Source organism: Ovis aries, chromosome 20, assembly GCF_016772045.2.
Source record: "Ovis aries strain OAR_USU_Benz2616 breed Rambouillet chromosome 20, ARS-UI_Ramb_v3.0, whole genome shotgun sequence".
Lineage (NCBI taxonomy): Eukaryota > Metazoa > Chordata > Mammalia > Artiodactyla > Bovidae > Ovis > Ovis aries.
Genome location: NC_056073.1, coordinates 29,953,643 through 29,981,438, shown reverse-complemented (window position 1 = coordinate 29,981,438; position 27,796 = coordinate 29,953,643). Strand labels below are relative to the sequence as shown.

The 27,796-nt window shown below is 45.1% G+C and overlaps 6 protein-coding genes across 6 annotated transcripts in view; 1 reads left to right on the top strand and 5 right to left on the bottom strand.

Moving 5' to 3' along the window:
* LOC101120961 (uncharacterized) overlaps positions 1-16,502 on the bottom strand; it is a 31,291-nt gene extending 14,789 nt beyond the window's left edge. The window contains exons 1-2 of the mRNA XM_027959099.3: positions 16,204-16,502; positions 14,549-14,932 (exon numbers count right to left, since the gene is read on the bottom strand). Of these exons, the coding sequence (XP_027814900.1) occupies positions 14,549-14,932; positions 16,204-16,489 (670 nt within the window). The 5' untranslated portion in view covers positions 16,490-16,502. The remainder of the gene's footprint in view (positions 1-14,548; positions 14,933-16,203) is intronic.
* LOC101119679 (histone H2B type 1-C/E/F/G/I) lies at positions 9,889-10,361 on the bottom strand. Its single transcript, XM_004019030.6, has one exon. It carries the CDS (start codon positions 10,326-10,328, stop codon positions 9,948-9,950), a length of 381 nt encoding a protein of 126 aa, XP_004019079.1. The 5' UTR covers positions 10,329-10,361; the 3' UTR covers positions 9,889-9,947.
* Positions 10,599-12,379, top strand: LOC101102344 (histone H2A type 1). The gene is made up of 2 exons (XM_004019046.6): positions 10,599-11,297; positions 12,102-12,379. The coding sequence occupies exon 1, from the start codon at positions 10,633-10,635 to the stop codon at positions 11,023-11,025; it is 393 nt and encodes a 130-aa protein (XP_004019095.1). The 5' UTR covers positions 10,599-10,632; the 3' UTR covers positions 11,026-11,297; positions 12,102-12,379.
* On the bottom strand, positions 11,299-14,919 carry H1-5 (H1.5 linker histone, cluster member). Its single transcript, XM_060403388.1, has one exon. The coding sequence runs from the start codon at positions 12,154-12,156 to the stop codon at positions 11,476-11,478; it is 681 nt and encodes a 226-aa protein (XP_060259371.1). The 5' UTR covers positions 12,157-14,919; the 3' UTR covers positions 11,299-11,475.
* A 9,332-nt stretch (positions 16,503-25,834) lies between the features above and the next one.
* On the bottom strand, positions 25,835-27,772 carry LOC106990414 (histone H3.1). The gene has a single exon (XM_015102558.4). It carries the CDS (start codon positions 26,305-26,307, stop codon positions 25,897-25,899), a length of 411 nt encoding a protein of 136 aa, XP_014958044.1. The 5' UTR covers positions 26,308-27,772; the 3' UTR covers positions 25,835-25,896.
* On the bottom strand, positions 27,292-27,772 carry LOC101120200 (histone H2A type 1). Its single transcript, XM_004019032.6, has one exon. The coding sequence runs from the start codon at positions 27,740-27,742 to the stop codon at positions 27,350-27,352; it is 393 nt and encodes a 130-aa protein (XP_004019081.1). The 5' UTR covers positions 27,743-27,772; the 3' UTR covers positions 27,292-27,349.
* Positions 27,773-27,796: the final 24 nt, after the last annotated feature.

Genomic DNA, 27,796 nt, shown 5'->3' with positions numbered 1-27,796 from the left:
TTTTCTGGATTGAACCTTATTCTGACTTGTGCATAATTGCAACTTTTACAGTTAAAAGTTGGATCTCCAAGGACCCTAGGGAGGGGCTTGGCAAATGAAAAATTAAGTAAATCTCGATTTCTTACTTCCCAGCGCCGAGGTCTATCATTAGAAGTAACACAATCCCAAGTTTTACAATAAGAGTCTTGTGCCCCCCCACAGGTCTTCCAGTCATGCCTGGGTGCGCCTGGGCATGCCCAGAACCCTTGTTCTCGGAGATAACCCCTAGCCCAAGGCACATTTACCATCGGCTTAAGGTCAAAGTATGAGTCTGGCCACCATGTGTTTGGTGGATGTATTGCGGTAGTGGAATTTAGCACCTCTCGTGTTAGTCCATTTTGCAGCTTCCAGGTGATTTTGATGGGTTGATGCAGGTTCACGCTGGCAACTCCGGAGCAGAGTAACTGGGTCATCCACAAGAGGATGTTGTCCTGGTCCTGGTCCTGTTGGCGCCTTCAAAGCTTTAGCCTCAAGGGGTTGGACGGGTGCAGAGATGCTTCCCTTTTTTTTTTTTTTTTAGCGTCTTCTTGCTCTGCTGAAGCAGCTGGGCGTACGTGGTTGCAATGCACCCAAGGCCCGATACCGTCAACCTTTAGGGCAGTTGGGGTGGTAAGAAGAACAACATAAGGACCCTTCCATTTGGGTTCTAGTGCCTTGGTTTGGTGTCTTTTGACCCATATCCAGTCTCCTGGGCCAATGTCATGTGAGGGAATAGTTCCCTTATTTTGACCCACATGTATTTTCCGGAGCAGTTTTCAGACACGAGAGTGCACCTTGCTTAAGGCCATCAAGGCCTCTTGGAGTTGCCCCAACGTGGGAGGCGGTAGTTTTTTTTCTTCAAATATTGGACATACAGGGGGAGGTCTCCCATACAGAATCTCAGATGGGGTCAGATTAAGTTGATAAGGAGTATTATGCGCACGGAAGAGGGCGAAGGGAAGGAGGGTCACCCAGCCCCCGCCAGTCTCTATAGCCAATTTAGTTAAAGTTTCTTTTAGAGTCCGATTCATTTTTTCTACTTGCCCTGAACTCTGTGGACTGTATTCATAATGTAACTTTCATTTAGTCCCCAGGGCTAGGGCAAGGCTCTGAACTATTTGACTCACAAAGGCAGGTCTATTATCAGAGCCGATGGTCACTGGCAGGCCAAACCTGGGAACTATTTTTTTTTAAATCTTTTTGCCACTATCATCGCGGTTTTTTCCTTTGTAGGAAAAGCTTTTACCCACCCTGAGAAGGTATCTACCAACACTAACAAGTACTGGTAACCATATTTGTCTGGCCTTACCTCGGTGAAATCTATTTTCCAGTGTTGCCCTGGTCCTTTTTCCCGATACCTCAGTCCTGCATGTTGTCCTTTTCCTGGCCTCATCTGTTGACACGCCTTACAAGCATGCACTATGTTCTTTACAGTTGTCTGGTGCCGGGGAAATCGCAGGCGCGCAGTTTGAAAGAGGATCAGAGTCTTTTTTTCTCCCAGATGAGTAGACAAGTGCAAATGCTCACATAGTTGCCGTCCCAACTGAGCAGGGAGTATCAAGTAGCCGTCTGAGTCTCGGTACCATCCATCTTTATCTTTTTGAAGGTTGGTGTGTTTTTGGATTTAAGCAAAGTCTGTGGATGAATACTCAGGGGTTGGGGGCAGAGTTCCCATACCTGGAGGTGGAAGTCCGATCGCCAACACAGGGGTGATGAAATCTTTATCAGCTACTTTTCGAGCTGCCAGGTCTGCGGCATGATTCCCTCGTGCCGTGGGGCTGTCACCCTTCTGATGTCCAGGTACGTGTACTATTGACACAGCCCGAGGCATCTGTACAGCCTCTAAAAGTCTACGGATTTTAGGCAAGTTTTTAATTTCTTTTTCTTTAGCTGTCAAAAACCCCCGTTCCTGATATATCGGGCTCTGGATGTGTACCGTGCCAAAAGCATAGCGACTGTCAGTGAAAATAGTTATTTTTTTTTCCTTTGGCTCTCTCTAATGCTTGAATCAGGGCAATTAACTCTGCCTTTTGTGCTGAGGTATCCAGGGGAAGGGCCTCTGCCCATATCGTCCGTCCAGAGTCATCTACTACTGTGGCTCCCGCCCGTCTCTGTCCATCTTTTACATAACTGCTGCCGACTGTGAACCATCTTAGCTCACTGTTATCCAGTGGAGTATCGGTTAAGTCTTTTCGCATTGCTGTTACCCCGGCCAGTATCTCATCACAATCATGGAGGGGGCTATTTTCCCCCGGATTGGGCAAAAAAGTGGCCGGATTTAGAGTGCAGGGTGTTTGGAAATGGATCCGTGGGGTGTCAAGTAGCAAGGCCTGGTAGTGCGTCAAGCGGGCATTAGAAATCCATTTACCTGGGGGTTGCTTTAAAACTCTCTCTATGGCATGAGGAGTGTAGACCAAGAGTCTCTGTCCATAAGTCAGTTTATCAGCATCGTGGACTAAGAGCGCAGTGGCCGCGATGATACGGAGGCAAGGTGGCCATCCGGCTGCCACTGGGTCCAGTCTCTTGGAAAGGTAAGCTACAGGTCGCTTCCATGGTCCCCATCTCTGTGTAAGTACCCCTTTTCCTATCTCCCGCTTTTCATCTACAAATAATTGGAAAGGCTTAGATGGATCAGGGAGGGCAAGGGCAGGAGCCTCTAGCAAGGCTCGCCTGAGCTCTTGGAAGGCCTCTTTCATTGGCTCAGTCCATTTCCAGTCCTTGTTTTCTTTGGTCCCCTCATATAGGGGCCTGGCCTTTTCTGCAAACCCCAAGATCCATAACCGGCAATATCCCACCATTCCCAGAAAATTTCTCACTTGTCTAGGGTTAGCCGGCTCAGGGATCTGGAGGATGGTTTTTTTTTTTATAGCCTGTGTTAGCCACTTCTGGCCCTGTTTTATCTTATAACTGAGGTATGTAACCTCTTGCTTGGCAATCTGGGCCTTTTTGGCACTAGCCCGGTAACCTAAAGTCCCCAAGGTTTGGAGAAGGTCACCTGTTGCCTCTTGGCACTCTTTCTCTGTAACCGCCGCCAGCATAAGGTCATCAACATATTGTAATAAAACAATGGTAGGGTGTTCAACCCGATACTCACGGAGGTCTTCGTCCAGGGCCTCATTAAATAACGTGGGCGAGTTTTTGAAACCCTGTGGTAAGCGAGTCCATGTCAGCTGCACAGGGGTCTGACCACCGTCTTCTTGCCATTCGAAGGCCAAGATCTCTTGGCTTGCGGGGGCAAGAGGCAAACTAAAAAAGGCATCTTTTAAATCTAAAACAGTGTACCAAATGTAGTTTGGAGGCAAGTTGCTTAGCAATGTATAAGCGTTAGGAACCATAGGATGAATATCATTCACCCGTTTGTTGACTTTTCGTAGACCTTGAACCGGTCTAAAATCAGTTCCCCCAGGCTTTTTCACAGGCAACAGGGGAGTGTTCCATGGGGACCGGCACCTTTTTAGGACCCCAGCGTCTATGAGGAGTTGTATATGAGGAGTAATTCCTTGTCGAGCCTCCTGACTCATGGGATACTGTCGTACCCTCACCGGGGAAGCACTGGCTTTCAGTTCCACAATGATAGGGGGCCTCTGGCAAGTAGAGTCTGTATTCCTCTTTTAATGCCAGACACAGGACCTGAAGAGGATGCCCGGTCCCATCTAAAACCGACACTTGTCCGTGGTCGAAATGAATTTGGGCATTTACTTCAGACAGTAAATTTCTTCCCAACAAGGGCGCTGGACACTCAGGTATCACCAGAAAAGAATGTGTTACCTGGTGGGCCCCCAAGTTCACATGCCGTTTTGTAGTCCATCCATATCGTTTAGTCCCGGTTGCTCCCTGCACCTAGCTACTTTTTTAGACATGGGTCCATCTTTTTGGTTTAAGACTGAGTATTGGGCTCCTGTGTCCACTATGAAGCCAACCGGTTTTCCCTCCACATTTATAGTTACCCAGGACTCGGGGAGGGGCTTCGAGCCCTGACCCCCCTAGTCGCTATCCTCACCCACGTAGAGGATATGACTGTCTGGAGAGGGAGTCTCGTTCTTGGGGTTTTGGGGCCCCTCTTTTTGATTTTTACGGTTTTTTTTCAGCTCTAAATTTTTTTTTTTTTAATGCGGTCCTCTCTCTCTTCTGGGGTCTCTCTATGATTAAAAACTCTCTCGGCTGCCCTCACTAGATCTTGCAAGGATTGTTCATTTAACTTCTCTATCTTTTGTAACTTTTTTTTAATATCGGGGGCTGCTTGATTTACAAATGCTAACATAACTGCCGCTCGTGACTCATCTGCCTGTGGGTCTACAGGGGTATACTGTCTAAAAGCTTTCATTATCCTTTTTAGGAAGGCTGCTGGGCTCTCATTTGGCTGTTGTCTCACTGGATTTATTTTGGCCAAATTAGTTGGCTTTTTGGCGGCCCCTCTAAGGCCAGCCATGAGAGTCTGACGGTACACTCGGAGACGCTCCTTACCTTCAGCGCGTTTGAAGTCCCAGTTGGGTCGCACCAAGGGGAACCCCTCCTCAATGAGGTTAGGCTGTATTGTGGGCCTCCCATCCACCCCTGGCACATTTTCCCGGGCTTTTGACAGGATCCGTTAGTGCTCTTCTGTAGTAAAAAGTACCTGTAACAGTTGCTGACAATCACCTCAAGTGGGATTGTGAGTACACAGGATAGACTCTAAAAGATCAATAAGACCCTGTGGTTTTTCAGAGAAGGAGGGAGTCTGGGTTTTCCAATTGTACAAATCACTAGTGGAGAAGGGCCAATACTGATATGTCCGTTTTCTACCCTCTCTGGCTGGCCCCGCCCAGACCGGAAACGCATGAATGGTGGAGGAGGGAACCTCCGGGTCTTTTTCTGCTACGCCGGCCATTTTTTTTTTTGCCTTTCTCCGAGTTTCCTAGGTGGGGCCTCTTTTTCTGGGAGGAGCTGAAGGCTTGGTTCTCTTTTTGGCTTCTCCCGATGAAACCTGTGGAACCTGTGGAAGCAAGGGCAGGGAAGAGGGAAGGGAAGTTAGGGGCTGAAAAACAAAAGGTTTTAGCCAGGCCAGGGGGTTTTCCACCAGGTCCTGTCAGACTAAAATGTATGGAGTTTGGTCTGGCTGGGTGTCCTGAAGGGTAGGGGGTGAGCACCTTCTCTCTGACCGCTTGAATAGTAGGCAGGCTGAAGGTGCCTTCTTGTGGCCAGCTGATATCAAAAGCAGGCCACTCGGCAGAACAAAAAGTTACTAACTTGCTTTTTTTCACCAGCAATGATAGATTCTGTGCTCTAGACTTGAAATCAGAGAAGTGGTTAATCATAAGAGATAAAGGAGTAGAAGTTGTTTGTCCCATGATCACAGAAAAGTACACTGGGAGCTAACAGAGCACACAAAGAGCAACACAGACACCACAAATAGACAAACAGATAACAAATGCAAGGTGGCCACCGACAATGCACTCAATCTTACCTGCAGGGAGTTCACAGAGCCAGCCGCCTCCCCAGCACAAAACTGGGCCCCAGCCTTACGCTGACTTAATCCAGTATCAGAGCCAGCTGCCTCCCCAGCACGAAACTAGGCCCTGGCCTTACGCTGACTTGCCTCTGCACTTTACAGCCAGATGCCTCCCCAGTAAGATACTAGGCCTCGGACTTAATCTGGGCTTCTGCAACGTTAGCACTGGTGCTCAGAGCTCTTATCTCCTAACGAGGTTACTCCCTTCTACCAGGAGAGTTGTCCTCCCCAGCGGGACGGAGATCCCGGACGAGCCCCCAAATGTTATGCTCCGAGCCCGTATCTCCGAACCGGCCAAGAGAGCAAGTCCACCACAGTAATGCAAAAACAAGAAGGGAGTTTATCTCTAGCGTGCTAGGGCTCAAGTCTCATCCCACACAAGGGAATCCGACAAGAGCCGCAAACAAAGGAGTATGGCGGCTTATATACAGGCAGTTCTTTGTCTCAGTTACAGGAGTAGCTGGCGTTACATGATTGGCCAGGCAGGATGAGCGCATATCCTGTCTCTTTCTGGTAAACATGACTCAGGTCCTAGAGACCGTCGTTTGGTCCCTAACAATAGAGTCTTTAAATAGGTAATTAAATTAAAATGAGGTCATTGGAGAGTGATTGGGTCCTGATCCAGTATGACCAGTGTTCTCTTAAAAGAGGAAATTTGGACACAGACAGGCATAGAGGGAACATATGTGAAGACAGAGGGGAAAACATGGCCATCTATGCTAAGGAGAGGGCCTAGAACCCATCCTTCCCTCATGGCCCTCAGAAGGAAGTAAGTCTTCTGGCACTTTGATCTCAGGTTTCTAGATTCCAGAAGAGTGAGAAAACAATTTTTTGTTTTTTCAACCACCCAGACACCCAGATGGGAGTACCTTCTTAATGCCAGTGGTGAAGGTGAAAGTGAAGTTGCTCAGTCGTGTTCAACTCTTTTCGACCCCTTGGACTGTAGCCTACCAGGCTCCTCCATCCAGGGGATTTTCCAGGCAAGCATAAGGGAGTGGGTTGCAATTTCCTTCTCCAGGAGATCTTCCCTACCCAGGGACTGAACCCTTGTCTTCTGAATTGTAGGCAGATGCTTTAATGTCTAAGCCACCCAGGAAATCTGCCAGTAGCAGTAACATAGCAGCCAGTAACATAAATATAATGCTACAATCCCAATCCTCTGTCTCTTTACCTGTAGACCAAAGATACTATTAGCACTTACCTCCTTAGATTGAAAAAATAAATTGAAAAAAAAAGAAAAATAATGCACAGAGTCTAAAGATAATATACACTGAACACATGGCAGCCAATAACTAACGTGACTTTTCCCCCCATATGTCAAAAGCAAGATGTAAATGCCATATAATTTAGTCCTTGAGGGCAGATCTTTGAGTAGAGCCATAACATAAACCCTGACATTCAGTAATCCTGTAAATGACAAAATATTAGAGCAAGTTAAATAAAAAACTTCCAGATGTATAAGGAGATAAAGTAAATGAAATATACGAGAACAAAATGCCAAAGATGGAAAAACTGAATAGAGTACCAAAGCAGGTCATTCTGATATTCTGAACTAATAAGAGAATACCTGAAAGCAACCTAAACAGGTAGAAGTAGCACAGGCCCCAGAAAACCATTTGAGACTGAGGTTATGCCAATACTTGCTAGCTGGATATGTTGGATTTTACTTTAGTGAACCCATGTGTATGATCAGGCCACACAAGATGGCTGTTTTCTTGCTCTCTGTACATTCCCTGTGTGAACAGCCCCTGCTTTACATTATCCCACTCATAGGACTGACCTTTTTCTTAATCATAGAGATTAAACTTCTTCAGTGCTTGCAGTGCTTGCCCCCTGTTCCAACCAGTAATTGTTGTATTCTTAGAACAGAATAGCTCTAGCATGCTGGGTTAATAAAGAGAAACTTTGATGGTTGTTAACCAAAGGAACTGTGAAGGAGGTCATCTGTTGGTTTCCCTGGTAGTTGATGAGCTCACATGACATCCATTCCCACTGTAATTGATACACCTCACCACCCTACCCCCATGAAGACTGCTGCCTTGTCCTGTCTGCTGTTGGTACACAGTGGGGAGTCACTCTAGAACTCTGCTTCAGACCTGTAAGATACCCTAGCCAATAAACTGTTGATGTCTCTGTTGCTGTCTCCAGACATTTCCTTTGGTCTCAAGGTTGGGGGATTACAGGACTTGCAGGGCTACAGAGTACAGCCTAACACCATGAGTCTCCTGTAAAATGGAGATAATAATGCAGCCCCAGTTTTCTTAGGACCTAATGAGATGATATACTGCTTCCAAGTGTGTTCTTGGAAGCTGGATGAGGTCCACAAATGTTACTATGAAAGAGACATTAGTTTTGTTTTGTTTTGTTTTTTTCAACAAAATAAGTATTTAATTTGAGAAATAAAAAGTATAATAAATGTTTCACCACAGAGTGATCTTCTCTGTGTCATACAGTTTTGTATTTTCTGAGTCAGACATATAGTGTCTTAATTGAATAGTACATTAGTTAACTAGTATTTTTTTTTTTTTTTCACAGCTGTACTAAGTACCATTGGGAGCATGGAAATTTATTGTAAGTAGTATGTGGACTTTGGTATTTAAAATGTTGAAACAGAGAGTGTAAATATCATTCTGTTTTCTACTGTCTTTAAATCTTTCTGATGAAGTAACTGGGGATGTGTTAATTTGGTGCTGGTAGGTCTTCAAGGCCTAACACATGTTAATCCTTGCTCCCTTCCCTGATCGTTCAATGTCATACAAAGAACAATTTTCAGGCTCAAAGTGCATGCTCTTGTTCAATCACAGCTGACTCTTTGCAACCCTATGAATTGTAGGCCGCCAGGCTCCTCTGTCCATGCAATTTTCCAGGCAAGAATAACGGAGTGAGTTGCCATTTCCTCCTCCAGGAGACTGTCCTGACCCAAGGATCCAACCTCAAGTCTGAATTCTTACCTGGGAAGCCAAACTAGTAGGCAGTAAATAGCATATAACTGAAGTTAAATAATATATATGGGCTTCCCGGGTGGCTAAGTGGAATTGGCCTGCATTGCAAGAAATGCTGGTCTGATTCCTGGGTCAGGAAGATTTCCCTAAGAAGGAAATGGCAACCCACTCGGGCTCTTGCCTGGAAAATCCTATGGACAGATAATCCTGGCGGCCTACAGTCCATTTAGTCACAAAACAGTGGGAAACAACTTAACGACTAAAGGACCACCGCTGGGAGATTGAACCTCCTGCTGGGAGAAACAGTGGAAACAGTGGCTGACTCTATTTTGGGGGGCTCCAAAATCACTGCAGATGGTGATTGCGGTCATGAAATTAAAAAACACTCCTTGGAAGGAAAGTTATGACCAACTTAGACAACATATTAAAAAGCAGAGACATTACTTTGTCCACAAGGGTTGGTCTAGTCAAGGCTATGGTTTTTCCAGTAGTCATGTATGGATGTGAGACTTGGCCTATAAAGAAAGCTGAGTGCCAAAGAACTGATGCTTTTGAAGACTCTTGAGAGTTCCTTGGACTGCAAGGAGATCCAACCAGTCCATTCTAAAGGAGATCAGTTCAGGGTGTTCTTTGGATGGAATGATGCTAAAGCTGAAACTCCAATACTTTGGCCACCTGATGCAAAGAGCTGACTCATTTGAAAAGACTCTGATGGTGGGAAAGATTGAAGGCAGGAAGAGAAGGGGACGACAGAGGATGAGATGGTTGGATGGCATCATCAACTCAATGGACATGGGTTTGGGTAGACTCCAGCAGTTGATGACGGACAGGGAGGCCTGGAGTGCTGCTGTTCATGGGGTCGCAGAGTCGGACAAGACACTGAACTAACTGAACTGGGAGAAAATATGCCATCCTGCTACTCTCCAGGTTTCAAAGACTGCCTTTTCATTTAGAATTTCTCCCTTATTACAAGGTAAAGAAGAAATGAGTGAAATGAACTGTTGGGCTGACTCAGAGAAGAAACTGACATGTTCTTGATTTTTCCATTATAGAATCTGACCATGGAAAAAAGTGAAGAGTGGTGCCGTTACCAAAAGGGGTGAAACATTTAAATTTAAGAACATGATGCAGCACCAAACTACGTGAAAAATCTAAAGGTAGGACAACCTGCTTCTATGCATGCTCAATCAGTAAGTCGTGTCCAACTCTGTGACCCCCATGGACTGCTCTATCCATAGGATTCTCCAGGCAACAATACTGGAGTGGGGTGCCATGCCCTTTTCCAGCGGATCCTTCCAACTAAGGGATCGAACCTGCATCTCCCTGCGGCTCCTGCATTACAGGTAGATTCTTCGCCGCTGAGCCACCGGAGAAGCCCAATACGGCTTTTACCTACTTCTAAAGTTAGGTAAACTAAGTGCCAGTTCTCTTTGGAAACCGTGAATGGCTCTGAAAAGAGCCTTTGGAAGTGTTTGGGGTCTGATCAAGAAGTCAGTGGCTCACTTGGAGCTGGTATACTTGGTGACGGCCTTGGTGCCCTCAGACACGGCGTGCTTGGCCAGTTCTCCGGGAAGCAGCAGGCGCACAGCCGTCTGGATCTCCCTGGATGTGATGGTCGAGCGCTTGTTGTAATGAGCCAGGCGCGACGCCTCGCCCGCGATGCGCTCGAAAATATCGTTCACGAACGAATTCATGATGCCCATGGCCTTGGACGAGATGCCGGTGTCCGGGTGGACCTGCTTCAGCACCTTGTACACGTACACGGAGTAGCTCTCCTTGCGGCTGCGCTTGCGCTTCTTGCCGTCCTTCTTCTGCGCCTTGGTCACCGCCTTCTTGGAGCCCTTCTTCGGGGCCGGAGCGGACTTGGCTGGCTCAGGCATGACTGACGATAATTACAAGATCGCAGAAAAAAAGTGAAGGATCTCTCAGCGCGTCTATTTTATCATGCAATATGCAAATTAGATTTAGTACCGTTCTGTGTCTGATTGGTGAATACTCGTAGTGACATCACATTCAATTTTATCCAATGAAAACGCTCATTTTAAGGACCTACACTTTACTCTGCAACTTTAACTGCAACTTTACCCAATGGAATAGCTTCTTTTTCGCGCCCAACTGCAGCTATAAAATGTGCAGTTTTCTTTTACTTTAGTCTCTTCGGGTGTAGTCTTGAAGAGTTGTAGTATGTCTGGACGTGGTAAACAGGGCGGCAAAGCTCGCGCCAAGGCCAAAACCCGCTCCTCGCGGGCCGGGCTCCAGTTCCCGGTAGGCCGAGTGCACCGGCTGCTCCGCAAAGGAAACTACGCCGAGCGGGTCGGGGCCGGGGCCCCGGTGTACCTGGCGGCGGTGCTGGAATACCTGACAGCCGAGATCCTGGAGCTGGCAGGCAACGCAGCCCGGGACAACAAGAAGACACGCATCATCCCGCGTCACCTGCAGCTGGCCATCCGCAACGACGAGGAGCTCAACAAGCTGCTGGGTAAAGTCACCATCGCTCAGGGTGGTGTCCTGCCCAACATCCAGGCGGTGCTGCTGCCCAAGAAGACCGAGAGCCATCACAAGGCCAAGGGCAAGTGAGGGGTCAAGAGCCACGCCTTCCAAACCAAAGGCTCTTTTCAGAGCCACCTACTTTTTCTGCTGAGGAGCTGGGACAGTAGTATTAATTAACCTTAGCCTGCCAAGTTGCTTCGGTCGTGTCTGACTCTGCGACCCCATAAATGGGCAACCCACCAGGCGGGCCTTTCCTTGGGATTATCCTGGCAAGAACACTAGATGTTACTTACCATGAAAGTGAAAAGCGCGACCCCATGCACTGCATGCAGTCCAAGACGCCCTTACTCAAGAGTTAAGTAAGTTCTATGATTTTATTGGTAGGGGGAAAATGGATTAACGGGAAGGAATATTGGCGGTAAGGAATATTGGCTTGGAGAGCGACTAGAAAATAGATCAAAGTGCACAGCTGTTTCCAGAGATCTCTGGGTGGCTCTGAAAAGAGCCTTTGGGGTTTGCTTCTCAAGCGCCAACTTTCTACTTCTTCTTAGGAGCCGCCTTCTTCGCCTTTGCAGCTTTGGGTTTTGCTGCCTTAGGCTTGGAGGTTTTGGGTTTCGCCGCCTTTGGCTTCACTGCCTTGGGCTTCGCGGGGCTTTTAGCAGCCTTCTTTGGCTTTGCCGCTGTTTTGGCCTTCTTGGGGCTCTTGGCCACTTTTTTGACACCAGAGGCCGCGGGCTTTTTCGCCTTCTTAGGCGTCTTCTTAACGGCTTTTTTCGCTCCCGCAGCCTTCTTGGGTTTCTTAGGGGTGGCCCCTGCGGGTTTCTTCGCTTTCGCAGCCCCCGCCTTCTTGGTTTTGGGCTTGGCTTCCCCAGCAGCCGCCTTCTTGTTGAGCTTGAAAGAGCCGGAAGCCCCGGTGCCCTTGGTCTGCACCAGTGTGCCCTTGCTCACTAGGCTCTTGAGACCCAGCTTGATGCGGCTATTGTTCTTCTCCACATCGTAGCCCCCGGCTGCCAGCGCTTTCTTGAGCGCAGCCAAAGAAAGGCCATTGCGCTCTTTGGAGGCGGCGACAGCCTTAGTGATCAGCTCGGAAACTGGGGGCCCGGTAGCCTTGCGCTTCGCCGCTCCACCGCTCGCGGTCTTCTTGGTTGTTTTCTTCTTGGCAGGAGACTTCTCCACCGGCGCCGGGGCGGCCGTCTCAGCAGGAGCGGTTTCCGACATTGCGATGGGAGAACCTGCTAGAAGCAGAGAGACTCAAATTCCAAAGAGCAAGTTTTGCAATGCTGTCTTGCGCCGGCCCGGGTTTATATAAGTCGGTGCTGCCCTGTGATTGGTGGAACGTCCGATCCACCGCCCTCAGGCAGCCGCCTGTCGTGGTTGGACTCCCAAACTGTGTTTGTTAGTCCCCAAAATTTGATTAAATGTTAAAAACAGTGGTACAGAATTTGACTCTTTGAAGCTTCAGAGGAGGAAAACAGCCTCCAAGGTCACATACTTGTTTGTGTTTTTATGACTCACGCGCAGTTAATGAAAGATATTTTTAAAAATCCCTTCAGCTTTTCCTATAGATTCACCGGACGTAAGGCATCGAGCTACGTAGTTGCATATTGCAATAAAGTTTTAGTTAAGTATCAAGTGAATGTTTTTTAAAAGGCATTGTCGCCAAGTTCGGCCTTCGATTTTTGCAAGAGGAAAGACACTAGGTTCCTTGGTTTTGCTTAAACTTTGCTTCGAACGGCAGCAAGTAACACAGGTGCAGGATGGCCAGTTGCCTACAGCCACAAATTAAGCATATAGATTTTACTTTAAAAATCGGTTTTGTCTTCCACGGAGTTTCCAGATGCCATTGTTTTTAGAGAATGGGATTTCGCGGCTCGGACTAGTTCTGTAGTCAAAGTGACTTCTTCCATGAGGAATAGAAATTGCTTTGGCTTCAGAATCCAATGACCTGTCTTCAAATTCAAACAAATTTAGTCTGTTTTTGATTGAGAAGCTTTCTCCCTTTAATTTGTAAGCAAATCCATTAAAATGAGAAAGAAAATTTCTTAACCCAGAAATGTATTTTAGAAAAAAAACCCCTCTGAAATCGGCTAAAAATTATTCAAGGGCTTCCAGCAACAGCGGAAAGGCTGTTTAGATGGCATGGGTCTCTCTCCCTCTCTTAGAAGCTGTTTTCCTCCTTTGGAGCTTCAGCACTTTCCACTGCTCTCCCTCAAACTCCATTTCCACCAACATTTAACAAATTGAATGGTCAGGAACACCTTCTTTTGTAGGACCTCAGTGTGGATATTTCTGTATATTTAATGAAGATAGACCTGTATCTTTCAGTGAAATAATTGGCTTCTGACTATAAGTGTGGGTTGGATAGTAAGGGAGTGAGTGGAGGTTATATAAGTTCAAGAGAATTCAGGAAAACATTAACATCCAAGGGCCCTGAGGCAGTAACTTTGAGGTGAAATGGAGGGTGATGTTTGTTATTTTGGGGGAGGAGGAAGCTTGGAGAGGATTTTGTCCCTGGATGCAATGATGATTAGGGTCTCTCATACAGTCAACAGTCAGTTCTTGTGAAAACCTGTAGGCTGACACTTCATGTCTTCAGGGGTTCCTGGAGTTGAAACTATAGCCTCTTATGGCCAAATCTTATTTGGCTTATTTTTGTATGGTCAAGGTAAGTTTCTGTATTTTTAAGAATATCTTTAAGATGTGACAGAGACTATATGTTACCTGCAAAACCTAAAATATTTACTTTATGGCTTTCACGGTTTGAATTCCTCCTCAGATAGTTCATGTTTTTCTTACAGGTCTGCCTTTTTCAGAATTATGCAAACCCAGATCTAAAGAAAAGGAGATCTTAAGAAAATGATTCAATCAAGCATTTCCCACTGTTTCAATCACAAAACTTTCAGAAAACTTGGGAAGGCTGGGAGGGGAGGGGGCGGTGGCGGTGTCTGCTTTACAAAAGAAGGGCATAATATAGCTAACATTCATTGAGCATTTAGTGCCAGGAACGTCTTAGTATGGTCTACAAACTAATTCATTTGCCACATTTTACAGCTGTTGTAGGTGAGTCGCAGAGAGCTGAGTAATTGGGCAACTGGCTGCTGTGAACCTCGACCAATATTTCTTCCTGCAACAGGGAGACAGGAGACACATTATCTTAAGTTGTATGGCACTTGGCAAAAGGTGGGGGAAAGGCGCTTCGTTTGTCATTACAGAACTATCCACAGGAAGCACTAATTAAGAAGTAATGGACCACTTTCAGTCACTTCCTTTAGCCAAGGATTAAATATTCTCTTTAAAAAAATGCTTCCCCGAGAAACAGTTCAATAGACTGATTCGGAGCCCAGGATACAGCCACTTCTGCATAGTATTGCCGTGGCAGTAATATTTGGGTCCACGATACGTTCCATTTAAAACTCATGGCGTTTTTCATTTGCTGGTAATTATGTATACTCGACAATGAACAGCTCCCTTTTGGTGACAATTGAGGGGCTCTTAAAAGAGCCTTTGGTGGTATGTGTTACTTGGAGGAGCCACTAAATTTATGCTCTCTCCCCACGGATGCGGCGGGCAAGCTGGATGTCCTTGGGCATGATGGTGACGCGCTTGGCGTGGATGGCACACAGGTTGGTGTCCTCGAAGAGCCCCACCAGATAGGCCTCGCACGCCTCCTGCAGCGCCATCACGGCTGAGCTCTGGAAGCGCAGGTCAGTCTTGAAGTCTTGCGCGATCTCGCGCACCAGCCGCTGGAACGGCAGCTTGCGGATCAGCAGCTCCGTGGACTTCTGGTAACGGCGGATCTCGCGCAGAGCTACCGTGCCGGGCCGGTAGCGGTGCGGCTTCTTCACGCCGCCGGTGGCCGGCGCGCTCTTGCGAGCCGCCTTGGTGGCGAGCTGTTTGCGCGGCGCCTTGCCGCCGGTGGACTTGCGAGCCGTCTGCTTAGTGCGAGCCATTGGTAAGTAGTGCCAACTACCTAACAGTGATGTGAGCACTCGGTCTTCCCAAAATATATAGCGAACCTCGCATCTTGATTGGACAATAAACTGCTGCTCCCTCGCCTACCCCGCCCTTCCACGCCCATTCTTTCTGGGTTTAGGAAGCATTGTCCCGCCTCTTCTTCGGACTCTAGGATTACGTGGTGAGATAGGAAATATCTTGTTGGCTTTTTAAAGAAGCCTGCAGGATGTATCCAAATTCTTAAATTCGTCATCTAGAGTAGGGGTCCCCAACCTCCGGGATCTAACTGTCTGGTGATCTGAGGTGGAACTGATGAAATAAAAGTAAGAATAAAGTGTGCTAGTCTCTCAGTGTCCGAATCTGTGATCCCATGGACTGTAGGCTACCAGCCTCCTCTGTCCATGGGATTTTCCAGGTAAGAATACTCAAGTGGTTTGCCGTTTCCTACTCCAGAGAAATAAAGTGCACAATAAATAGTCGTCGCTCTTCAGTTGCTCAGCCGTGTCCCTACTCTTTGCGACCCCATGGACTACAGCATGCCAGGGTTCACAGTTCTTCACTATCCCTTGGAGTTTGCTCAAACTCATGTCCGAGTCAGTGATACTATCTCATCTTCTGTCTCCCCCTTCACCTCCTGCCCTCAATCTTTCTCAGCATCAGGATATTTTCCGATGAGTGGGCTCTTCGCATGACGCGGCCAAACTATTGGAGCTTCTAACATGGCTTAAATCATCCCGAAACCATCCACCACCCAGGCGCGTCGAAAACTGTCTTCCACAAAACCGGTCGCTGCCGCCAAAAAGGTTGGGGACAGCTAATCTAGAGAACCTTGCATTATTTTAGATATAAGCTGTCATGATTTGACAAGCTTCAATAACATGAAACGAGTGTTTAAGTGGAGGCAAGTTAAAGTCAATCCAGTCACCACGTTCTGTTCCAGAACTCTGTAATAGCTAACTAAAACGAAGCTTGGTTACCTTTTCCCCTTAATACTTCATATTTGTTATTGCTAGCCTTACTGCTCGGTGAGCTATTTACCCTTAAAGTGTGAGCAGTGAACACAAAGACCATTTTGCCTGGCTTACAAGAAACGACATCAAACGAAAATCTGCCACTGCTGGTGATGGAAATACTGACGAAGGACTGGAGGTTGTGACCATACGCAAATTATACGAGACCTTAATCTTTCCCACACAACCTAACGACTTTAGCGCCCACAGCTCTTTACCAGACTTAGTGGGTGGCCCTAAGAAGGGCCTTTAAAGTATGACAGTTAAACGCAGCTTTAACCGCCGAAGCCGTAAAGGGTACGTCCCTGACGTTTCAGCGCATAGACCACATCCATGGCGGTGACAGTTTTGCGCTTGGCATGCTCGGTGTATGTGACCGCGTCCCGAATCACATTTTCCAGGAACACCTTTAGCACCCCACGAGTCTCCTCGTAGATGAGACCAGAGATCCGCTTCACGCCACCACGACGAGCCAGACGACGAATAGCGGGCTTGGTAATGCCCTGGATGTTGTCGCGAAGAACCTTGCGGTGGCGCTTAGCACCCCCCTTTCCGAGGCCCTTACCGCCCTTGCCGCGTCCAGACATATCCGCAACCACACTCGCTACGGCGCTATAGTTCCCCAAGGCCGTGTTTTATATAGTGATGTTTCGGACCTGATTGGGAACCGCTCAGACCAGCCGTGACGCCTCTGGGAGTTTCCAGACCTGAAGCCCGGCCCACGTTTTCCGCAAAATGGAGAGGCGCTTAAAATAGAGTCAGAAAATGGTCCTAATAAAATCCCTCTCTTCAGCTTCTACAATACATTGTGTTGCCCGTGCCCACAACTGGAAAACCATTCCTTTGTTTGAGTTAGGACTTGCTGCCCTTTTCTCTTTATGCTTTCTCTTGGGCATTGATCGTACTAGCGAGTTGTGGCTTCCGGAATGAATGGCCCATCTCGAGAGCCGTGATTGTAGTCTTTTGGGGGTTTTTGTGAAACCTCGTGGCTGAGAGCCTGATTATAGATAACTTCAGGATGGGCTTCCTCATCGTTCTCAGCAGTGGTCTCCCCTTTTCCTTTTCTTTTACTCATCCTATCATCTTCCTTTCTCTTCCCTCACTAGCTGCCACATTTTTGCTGGTAGAACTGTTTTTTTTTTTTTTTTTCAAATGTTTTTCGTTTCACTTAAAAACACTTCAGGAAATTGAGGAAGCTCAGTTTTTACCCGCCGTTTCCTCTGGCGAGTCCATGAGTAAATGAAAATCCTCTCAGGGACTCCTTTCCTGTCCTCCCCCTACCTTCTACTCACCCCCCCCCCCCCCCCACCCCCGCCATCACCACCTTCCTCTATCTCTCTTTTCTTGAATTGAGAAATCAAGTGCACCCCAAAATTCTGTGCCTTTAATAGTGTCTTTAATAAAGCGCTGAATGTAAAGACCAGGAACGATTTTATTCCAGGAATTTAAAAAATAAAAAACTTTCAAATGTTTCCTTGACTCCTGGCTATTTGAAATGACCTTTCGAGCCCTGGCTTGTCTGTAGCAGATTTCATTTCTCCGAGAAAATGCCTTCTCTAACGCATAACACATTTACTTTTTCTCTTTTTCCGAGCTTCAGAAATGTTTACCTTTTCTCTTTTAAATATGTGTGGTTGATTATTTACTACTTGAACAAATACCTAATATTATTCTCCAAATTTACTTTATAATCTCTGTAAATACTATATGTGCAAAAGATTGCATGCCCATCTTCTATTAGTTAATCCATTTCTTATTGAGTTACTTGTCTGGCTTTCTTCTTCTTCCTGCTCCTGTTTACTAATGGAATCTGAGTGCTTAACCTTGAAGATGTTATTGGGTGGGTAATCTCAACAATCCTCTTGCCTTGCAACTACAGAAAAACCAGGCAGCTTTCTGCCTTGTTACCTAGCAGTTGTTGAAGAGGGTGTTTGCTATGACCAGTGCATTATCTTGGCAAAATTTTGTTAGCCTCTGACCTGCTTTGTTTCATACTCCAAGGCCAAATTTGCCTGTTACTCCAGGTATCTCTTGACTTCCTACTTTCACATTCCAGTCCGCTATAATGAAAAGAACATCTTTGGGGGGTGTTAGTTCTAAAAGGTCTTGTAGGTCTTCACAGAACCGTTCAACTTCAGCTTCTTCAGCATTACTGGTAGGGGCACAGACTTGGATTACTGTGATATTGAATGGTTTGCCTTGGAAATGAACACATATCATTTTGTTGTTTTTCAGATTGCATCCAAGTACTGCATTTTGGACTCTTGTTTACTGTGATGGCTACTCCATTTCTTCTAAGGGATTCTTGTTCACAGTAGTAGACATAATGGTCATCTGAGTTAAATTCACTCATTCCAGTCCATTTTAGTTCACTGATTCCTAAAATGTCTACATTCACTCTTGCCATCTCCTTTTTGACCAGTTCCAATTTGCCTTGATTTGGAATTTAACATTCCAGGTTCCTATGCAATATTGCTCTTTACAACATTGGACTTTACTTCCATCACCAGTCACATCCACAACCGGGTGTTGTTTTTGCATTGGCTCTGTCTCTTTATTCTTTCTGGAGTTATTTCTCCACTGATCTCCAGTAGCATATTGGCCACCTACCTGACCTGGGGAGTTCATCTTTCAGTGTCCTATCTTTTTGCCTTTTCATACTGTTCATGGGGTTCTCAAGGCAAGAATACTGAAGTAGCTTGCCATTACCTTCTCCAGTGGACCACGTTTTGTCAGAACTCTCCACCATGTCTTGTCTATCTTGGGTGGCCCTACATGACATGGCTTTATAGTTTCATTGAGTTAGACAAGGCTGTGGTCCATGTGATCAGATTGGTTAGTTTTCTGTGACCGTGGTTTTTTCATTGTCTTGTCCCTCTGATAGATAAGGATAAGAGGCTTATGGAAGCTTCCTGATGGGAGCAACTGACTGAGGCGGGAACGGGATTTTGTTCTGATGGGCGGGGCCATGCTCAGTAAATCTTTTATCCAATTTTCTGTTGATGGCAGGGCTGTGTTCCCTCCCTGTTATGAAGATAATGGTGACCTCCTTCAAAAGGTCCCATGCATGCATTGCTGCCCCCGACCCTGCAGCAGGCCACCGCCAACCCATGCCTCCGCCAGACTCCTGGACACTCACAGGTAAGTTTGGGTCCGCTCCTTTCTCCTGAGTCCTGGTGCACACAGAATTTTGTTTGTGCCCTCCAAGAGTCTGTTTCCCCAGTCCTGTGTAACTTCTGGCTCTATGGTGGGGTTAATTGTGACCTCCTTCTAGAGGACTTCTGCCATATGAGTATATAACAACAATGTATGTTGCTCGAGGACATGTTTCTCCTTCTTAACAAGAACCTTCTGATTAACCTTGTTGATTTAAGATGTATGTTGTGGGAGTGGGTCTGGTAAAAGTATATAAGGCCTTGATAAGACTAGCAAGTGGGGCACTCTCTATCCCCCTTCTGATGTCTATGTCAGAATCTTTCTTTGTTTTTTTTCACTGTAATAAAACTTCTGCTATACAAAAGCTCTGAGTGATCAAGCCTGGTCCCTGGTCCTGAAGCTAATTCTTTGGAGATCACAAATCCAAGACTGTTCACCATAGGCTATCATTATTGTTCTTGCATTGTTCTTCATTCAAAGTTAGTTTATTTACTAATAATTAGTGCCTTTCTTAATTCTCATTTCTCCTGTCCTCCAAACACATATATTTACGCATAAACACACAGAGACACATGCAGACACACACTAATCCAACACTAGTCCTTTAGAATGTTTTCTACTCCATTAGCTTAACTTCTCAAATCTTTTCTTCCATTCCATAGAGTCCTACTTCTCAACACAAATTGGCCTTACCAAGTCAGAATCTTAATTATGAGACAGGCAAGCACAAAATGTTCCTTCTTCCTTGGTCCTACCCCAGAGCAATCACCATCCTTGCTTTCATTCTCAAGGGTTCCTCAAGCATCTACGCCTCCATGTATTATTTCAGTTAAAGAAATTTGAGGGTATAGAATCTACTGGCCTCTTCATCTTATTACACTTTCTATTATTTATTTTTTGCCCTGCATCTTTTGGGATCTTATTTGCCTGAGTAGGGATCAAACCTGAGCCACAGCAGTGAAAGCACTGAATCCTAACTGCAGGCTACCAGTGAAGTCCCCACTCTGCCCTGCTTGTGTCTGCTCATGACTTGGAGCCAGAATTGCAAAACCCTTTAAGAAACCCCTTACCTTCTCCCGAGGCTCTCTCAAGACCTAAATATATTCTCTAATATACACAGCTGTTCATGCCTAACACTCTCTCCTTGTTTTGCCTTACCTTGTTTCCAAAATTCTGTAATACAATGTGACCAATAATGGTCTTCATAGTCCATTCTATCTCCTAATTTAGTCACTTTTCATGCCTAAATATATCAGATAATAACTGCCAGAAACTCTGATTCCCTTTTATTCAGTTCACCTTACTAGCATCTCCAGGGTTGGATGGATATTGAGAAAATAAAAATCAAGATAAAGATTGGAGTCCATGGAGCAGGAATCCCCTGCTGTCTTGCCCCCTTGGGTTTACAATAGGGTCAGAGGCTACGAACACTGTTCCTAAGCTTCTAATCTTTAAAAGCAGACTGGTTTTTTTGGCTGTTTCTATTTCCCCAAAATTCATATGTTGAAATCTAATCTCTAATGTGAGAGTATTTGGAAGGTAGGGTTTTGGGGAGGGGCTTAGGTTTTAAGTACAGGACCCTCATCAGTGGTATTCATGCCTCTATAAAAGAGACCCCATTGACTCTTCCACACATAGAGAAAATAGCCATCTATGAGTTAGGAATAGGGCTCTTACCAGACACTAAATCTGACAGCACTTTGATCTTGGACTTCCCAGCCTCCAGAGCTGTGAGAAATACATTTCTATTATTTATAAGCCACCTAGTCTGTAGTATTCTGATAGAGCAGCCTGAGCAGGCCAAAACTTTTCTGAAAGTCATGTTTTTAAAAAATACTCAGAGTTGGTGCCTTTGAATTTAATGGTTATTCTAATTTCTTTCTTTCTTTTTAAGAATTTTTGGACATTTCCTAAAACCACCTTTTCTACAACCAACCTTAGGCTTCTAATAGAGCATGTCCTCACTGAACCATAGTACACTTCTTAACTTCAGATCTCAATTGGCATCCAAATCCCAGATATCCTTACTGAGAAACTGCAAAATGTTAAAACAGCCTAACTTCTGCCTTTCCACTTGAAGGAAAACAGGCTTTTATACCTAGTTTATTTTTTTTCTTTTTCTTAAACAATTACTTTATTTTCCTACAGACATGGGAGGCTTATACAGATCTCATTTCTTTTGAGGCTTTGTTCAAAGAATCCCAAACTGAGATCTATTAGCTTTGTCTTCCCAGCACTTGGCTACCTTCAGAAAAGACAAAGTTTTCTAGAGCTGCTGCTGCTGCTGCTGCTAAGTCGCTTCAGTTGTGTCCGACTCTGTGAGACCCCACAGACAGCAGCCCACCAGGCTCCCCCGTCCCTGGGATTCTCCAGGCAAGAACACTGGAGTGGGTTGCCATTTCCTTCTCCAGTGCATGAAAGTGAAAAGTGAAAGAGAAGTCGCTCAGTCGTGTCAGACTCTTCGAGACCCCATGGACTGCAGCCTACCAGGCTCCTCCGTCCATGGGATTTTCCAGGCAAGAGTACTGGAGTGGGGTGCCATTAGTGAAGGATTAATATGTATATTCTCTAAATCTGGGGAACTATCACCAAACTCACAAATGAAAACACATGTGAAAATACTTTGGAAACTATAAAGTTTTATATAATTCTTTTTTTAAAATTATTTAATTAATTATTTATTTATTTATTTTTAAATTTTAAAATCTTTAATTCTTACATGCGTCCCCAAACATGAACCCCCCTCCCACCTCCCTCCCCATAACATCTCTCTGGGTCATCCCCATGCACCAGCCCCAAGCATGCTGTATCGTGCATCAGACATAGACTGGCGATTCAATTCTTACATGATAGTATATATGTTAGAATGCCATTCTCCCAAATCGTCCCACCCTCTCCCTCTCCCTTTGAGTCCAAAAGTCCGTTATACACATCTGTGTCTTTTTTGCTGTCTTGCATACAGGGTCAAAATTGCCATCTTTCTAAATTCCATATATAGGTGTTAGTATACTGTATTGGTGTTTTTCTTTCCGGCTTACTTCACTCTGTATAATCGGCCTCCAGTTTCATCCATCTCATCAGAACTGATTCAAATGAATTCTTTTTAATGGCTGAGTAATACTCCATTGTGTATATGTACCACAGCTTTCTTATCCATTCATCTGCTGATGGACATCTAGGTTGTTTCCATGTCCTGGCTATTATAAACAGTGCTGTGATGAACATTGGGGTACATATGTCTCTTTCAATTCTGGTTTCCTCGGTGTGTATGCCCAGCAGTGGGATTGCTGGGTCATAAGGTAGTTCTATTTGCAATTTTTAAGGAATCTCCACACTGTTCTCCATAGTGGCTGTACTAGTTTGCATTCCCACCAACAGTGTAGGAGGGTTCCCTTTTCTCCACAGCCTCTCCAGCATTTATTGCTTGCAGATTTTTGGATCGCAGCCATTCTGACTGGTGTGAAGTGGTACCTCATTGTGGTTTTGATTTGCATTTCTCTAATAATGAGTGATGTTGAGCATCTTTTCATGTGTTTGTTAGCCATCCGTATGTCTTCTTTGGAGAAATGTCTATTTAGTTCTTTGGCCCATTTTTTGATTGGGTCGTTTATTTTTCTGGAGTTGAGCTGCATAAGTTGCTTGTATATTTTTGAGATTAGTTGTTTGTCAGTTGCTTCATTTGCTATTATTTTCTCCCATTCAGAAGGCTGTCTTTTCACCTTGCTTATATTTTCCTTTGTTGTGCAGAAGCTTTTAATTTTCATTAGATCCCATTTGTTTATTTTTGCTTTTATTTCCAGAATTCTGGGAGGTGGATCATAGAGGATCCTGCTGTGATTTATGTCGGAGAGTGTTTTGCCTATGTTCTCCTCTAGGTGTTTTATAGTTTCTGGTCTTACATTTAGATCTTTAATCCATTTTGAGTTTATTTTTGTGTGTGGTGTTAGAAAGTGATCTAGTTTCATTCTTTTACAAGTGGTTGACCAGTTTTCCCAGCACCACTTGTTAAAGAGATTTTCTTTACTCCATTGTATATTCTTGCCTCCTTTGCCAAAGATAAGGTGTCCATATGTGTGTGGATTTATCTCTGGGCTTTCTATTTTGTTCCATTGATCTATATGTCTGTCTTTGTGCCAGTACCATACTGTTTTGATGACTGCGGCTTTGTAGTAGAGCCTGAAGTCAGGCAAGTTGATTCCTCCAGTTCCATTCTTCTTTCTCAAGATTGCTTTGGCTATTCAAGTTTTTTTGTATTCCCATACAAATCTTGAAATTATTTGTTCTAGTTCTGTGAAAAATATGGCTGGTAGCTTGATAGTGATTGCATTGAATTTGTAAATTGCTTTGGGTAGTATACTCATTTTCACTATATTGATTCTTCTGATCCATGAACATGGTATATTTCTCCATCTGTTAGTGTCCTCTTTGATTTCTTTCATCAGTGTTTTATAGTTGTCTATATATAGGTCTTTAGTTTCTTTAGGTAGATATATTCCTAAGTATTTTATTCTTTTTGTTGCAATGGTGAATGGAATTGTTTCCTTAATTTCTTTTTCTACTTTCTCATTATTAGTGTATAGGAATGCAAGGGATTTCTGTGTGTTGATTTTATATCCTGCAACTTTACTATATTCATTGATGAGCTCTAGTAATTTTCTGGTGAAGTCTTTAGGGTTTTCCATGTAGAGGATCATGTCATCTGCAAACAGTGAGAGTTTTACTTCTTCTTTTCCAATTTGGATTCCTTTTATTTCTTTTTCTGCCCTGATTGTTGTGGCCAAAACTTTCAGAACTATGTTGAATAGTAGCGGTGAAAGTGGACACCCTTGTCTTGTTCCTGACTTTAGGGAAATGCTTTCAATTTTTCACCATTGAGGATAATGTTTGCTGTGGGTTTGTCACATATAGCTTTTATTATGTTGAGGTATGTTCCTTCTATTCCTGCTTTCTGGAGAGTTTTTATCATAAATGGATGTTGAATTAATTCTTGTCATCAGTATTATACCTACTCCCCATAGAATTCAAGATGTGTCTTGGATGAAACGCGCAATGCAGGAGGTGGGAAGCACTCACTAATTACCTGAAGCTATCTTGTGTCTACAGTGTTGCAAATTAGCACTACATTCATTCAAATAGAATTTGATGAGCACCTGCTTGTGTCAGGCTTTTTCTATTCTGGAGAACCATCAGTGAATAGCGTGAATTTTTTTTTTTTTTTTTGGACTTATGATATGTATATGGTGATATAAAAGTGGCAAATTTTTACATTTAAAACAGTTTCACACAGAGTAGGAGAAATATTGTATGACATCCCTTATATGCAGAATCTAAAAAAGAAATGATAAAAGAGAACTTATTTATGAAACAGAAACAGACTCACAGACTTAGAGAACAACCCAGGGGGAAAGGATAGAAAGGGAGTTTGGAATCGACATGTACACACTGCTATATTTAAGATATTAATAGATAACCAACTAGGAATTACCTACTTGATAGTACAGGAAATTCTGCTCAATATTTTGTGGGAGCTTGGATGAGAGGGGAATTTGAAGGAGAATGGATATGTGTATGTGAATGGTTGAGTCCCTTTGCTAGCTACCTGAAACTATCACATTTGGGTATATATAATCAGCTATACTTCAATATAAATAAAAAGTTACAAAAATAAAACAGGTTCACACAGACACAGGAGAATACTCTCCAGGTCCTAGAATTTCATAGGTGTGAGTGTGATGTCAGGTATGGGATAAGCCCACAAGTGGGGTGGAGGGCATTACTGCCTCAAACAGGCTCACTGTGGCTTCTGCCTCTAGACAGTCACCAGATGTTGATGGCATGCATGACGCCTGTCATGAGTATTCATTGGAAGGACTGATGTTGAAGCTGAAGCTGCAAAACTTTGGCCACCTGATGCTCTAGCCAACTCATTAGAAAAGGCCCCGATGCTGGGAAAGATTGAAGGCAGGAGGGGAAGGGGACCACAGAGGACGAAATGGTTGCATGGCATCACCAACTCAATGGAGGTAAGTTTGAGCAAGCTCGGGGAGATGAAGGACAGGGAAGCCTAGTGTGCTGTAGTTCATGGGGTCGTAGAGTCGGACAACACAGCGATTGAACACTGACGCCTGTGGATTGCTCCTTGTGCTTGTCTGTGTTCATGAAAGCTGGCAAATAAAAGCCAGAGCACTAATTTGTTAATTTCCCAATATCAAATCTTAGAATGGGGGTGAAGAATAAATAGCTCAGAACTTGATCCTGCAGGGTTACCACGTGCTACCTCTAAACAGTGAGAAATGCAGTTCTCAGAAGGGCTTAGTTTGTTGAACATCCTGTAGCCAGCTTCAACCAGATTCATTATTTTTTGGAGTTGTATAAAATAATCTGGTTTTCAGTTACGTTAGAGGTCTGCCCACTATTGCTAGATCCCGGGCCACATTGCTTGACTTAACCTAGATAAACTCTGGCCTTCCTTGAACCCTGGACAGTTTAATCAGTAATTGATTAGAACTTTTGTTAACTGACTCCTTCTTACAGAGACTTTCACACTGGAAAACTCAGACAGGGCCCAGGTGGTCTTATGAGTGGAGACACTCTTGCCCCCTATTAGCAGTTATCAGTAAGCTTTTAAAAATAGCTTACAAAATTGTCACGGCGTGTTCAGCCTTGGCAAGTACGCTTCATACCTGTATTGTGTGACAAAGATTATGTAGTTTTGAGATAAAGGTTTCCTCGGCTTTAGGAGAAAAATTGTGTAACAGCTGTTCTCAGTGAAGACGGAAGTGGCTCTTAAAAGAGCCTTTGGGAGGAAGCTAATGCCCCCAAGCCAGTTAAGGATAGTTTATGCCCTTTCCCCGCGGATGCGGCGAGCAAGCTGGATGTCCTTGGGCATGATGGTGACGCGCTTGGCGTGGATGGCACACAGGTTGGTGTCCTCGAAGAGCCCCACCAGATAGGCCTCGCACGCCTCCTGCAGCGCCATCACGGCCGAGCTCTGGAAGCGCAAATCGGTCTTGAAGTCTTGCGCGATCTCGCGCACCAGCCGCTGGAACGGCAGCTTGCGGATCAGCAGCTCCGTGGACTTCTGGTAACGGCGGATCTCGCGCAGAGCTACCGTGCCGGGCCGGTAGCGGTGCGGCTTCTTCACGCCGCCGGTGGCCGGCGCGCTCTTGCGGGCCGCCTTGGTGGCGAGCTGTTTGCGCGGCGCCTTGCCACCGGTGGACTTGCGAGCCGTCTGCTTTGTACGAGCCATAGCTTGAACAGTTGTGTCGCGGAAGAGGCAACTGAACAACCGGTGCCAGGACGAGACTTTATACAGATGATCCGATCCTGATTGGCCAGACTTGGCTGGAGTAATCTGATTGGTTAAAAACCGATCTTCATTTGGATCTTATCCTGAAAAGGTTTTGTTTTCTGTCCTCTTAAATTTGTGTTTTATATTTTCGCAGGGAAGAATTATGGCTGCACTGTATCTTGTTTTTTTTTGGTTTTCGACTTAAATATTGATTTCACCAGTAAGAAAGGAATTTGGTCCAGAATTTTTGTAAGTCAGGGACTAAGTTGTTCTAAAAGAAATTCATTTTCATTGGGGTCTTTTTCCCTTTTCAGATAATATGGGGGGAAATTACAGCAAAGTAATGTATTTGCTAATCTAAAAAGTTCCACTTCATAACTGAATCAAGATCTGCATTTAATGTTTGTATCAAGACCTAAAATAAAGTTTCAAAATAGACCGGCACACTGGTCCTATGAAGACAGAACTTGATTTGCTCAGCGTGGTGTAGGGAAAGGGAGGTGGGGGGTGGGGTGGGGGGTTGCTGTGTGCTTGAATACTAGTAAGTGGTTGTCTAATTTAATTGATTTTGATGCAAATGGTTGGACTTCAATATGTAAACTGCGTACTGACCAGAAGGCCTGGAGTGATGCTAGGTTTACATTGAAGTGATTAGATGTTTTTGTAAATAGGTAGCCCTGAAAAAAACATTTGAGAAGTTTTAACTATTGGACCATTGGGTACTAATAATAAAAACCCAGAATCGCTGAAACAAAATAACCGTCAGAAATGTTTCTTGGCTGGCAATTATGGTTTTACAGTGGAGTAAACTGAGAATTGGTCTTTCTTTACCAGATGTTAATGCATGTTCAGTCAATAGGGGCCTACATATTCCTTATACAGTACTGTAATCTTAGCCAGGCACGACAGGTTTCAGGAGAGTGCTCAGTTCTTCCACAGAAGTTATGGGTGGCTCTGAAAAGAGCCTTTGTTCTTAGAGGTTGAAGCATGAATTTAGACCTTATTTGCCTTTCGCTTTGTGATGGCTCTCAGTTTTCTTGGGCAGCAGCACCGCCTGGATGTTGGGCAGGACACCGCCCTGAGCGATGGTGACTTTGCCCAGCAGCTTGTTGAGCTCCTCGTCGTTGCGGATGGCCAGCTGCAGGTGACGCGGGATGATGCGGGTCTTCTTGTTGTCCCGGGCCGCGTTGCCCGCCAGCTCCAGGATCTCGGCTGTCAGGTATTCCAGAACCGCCGCCAAGTACACCGGGGCCCCGGCCCCGACCCGCTCGGCATAGTTACCCTTGCGGAGCAGCCGGTGCACGCGGCCCACGGGGAACTGGAGCCCGGCCCGCGAGGAGCGGGTCTTGGCCTTGGCGCGAGCTTTGCCGCCTTGTTTGCCACGTCCAGACATAGTGCAGTACTCAGAAGATACACCAGGAATAACTGAAGCAAAGGACCTCACAAT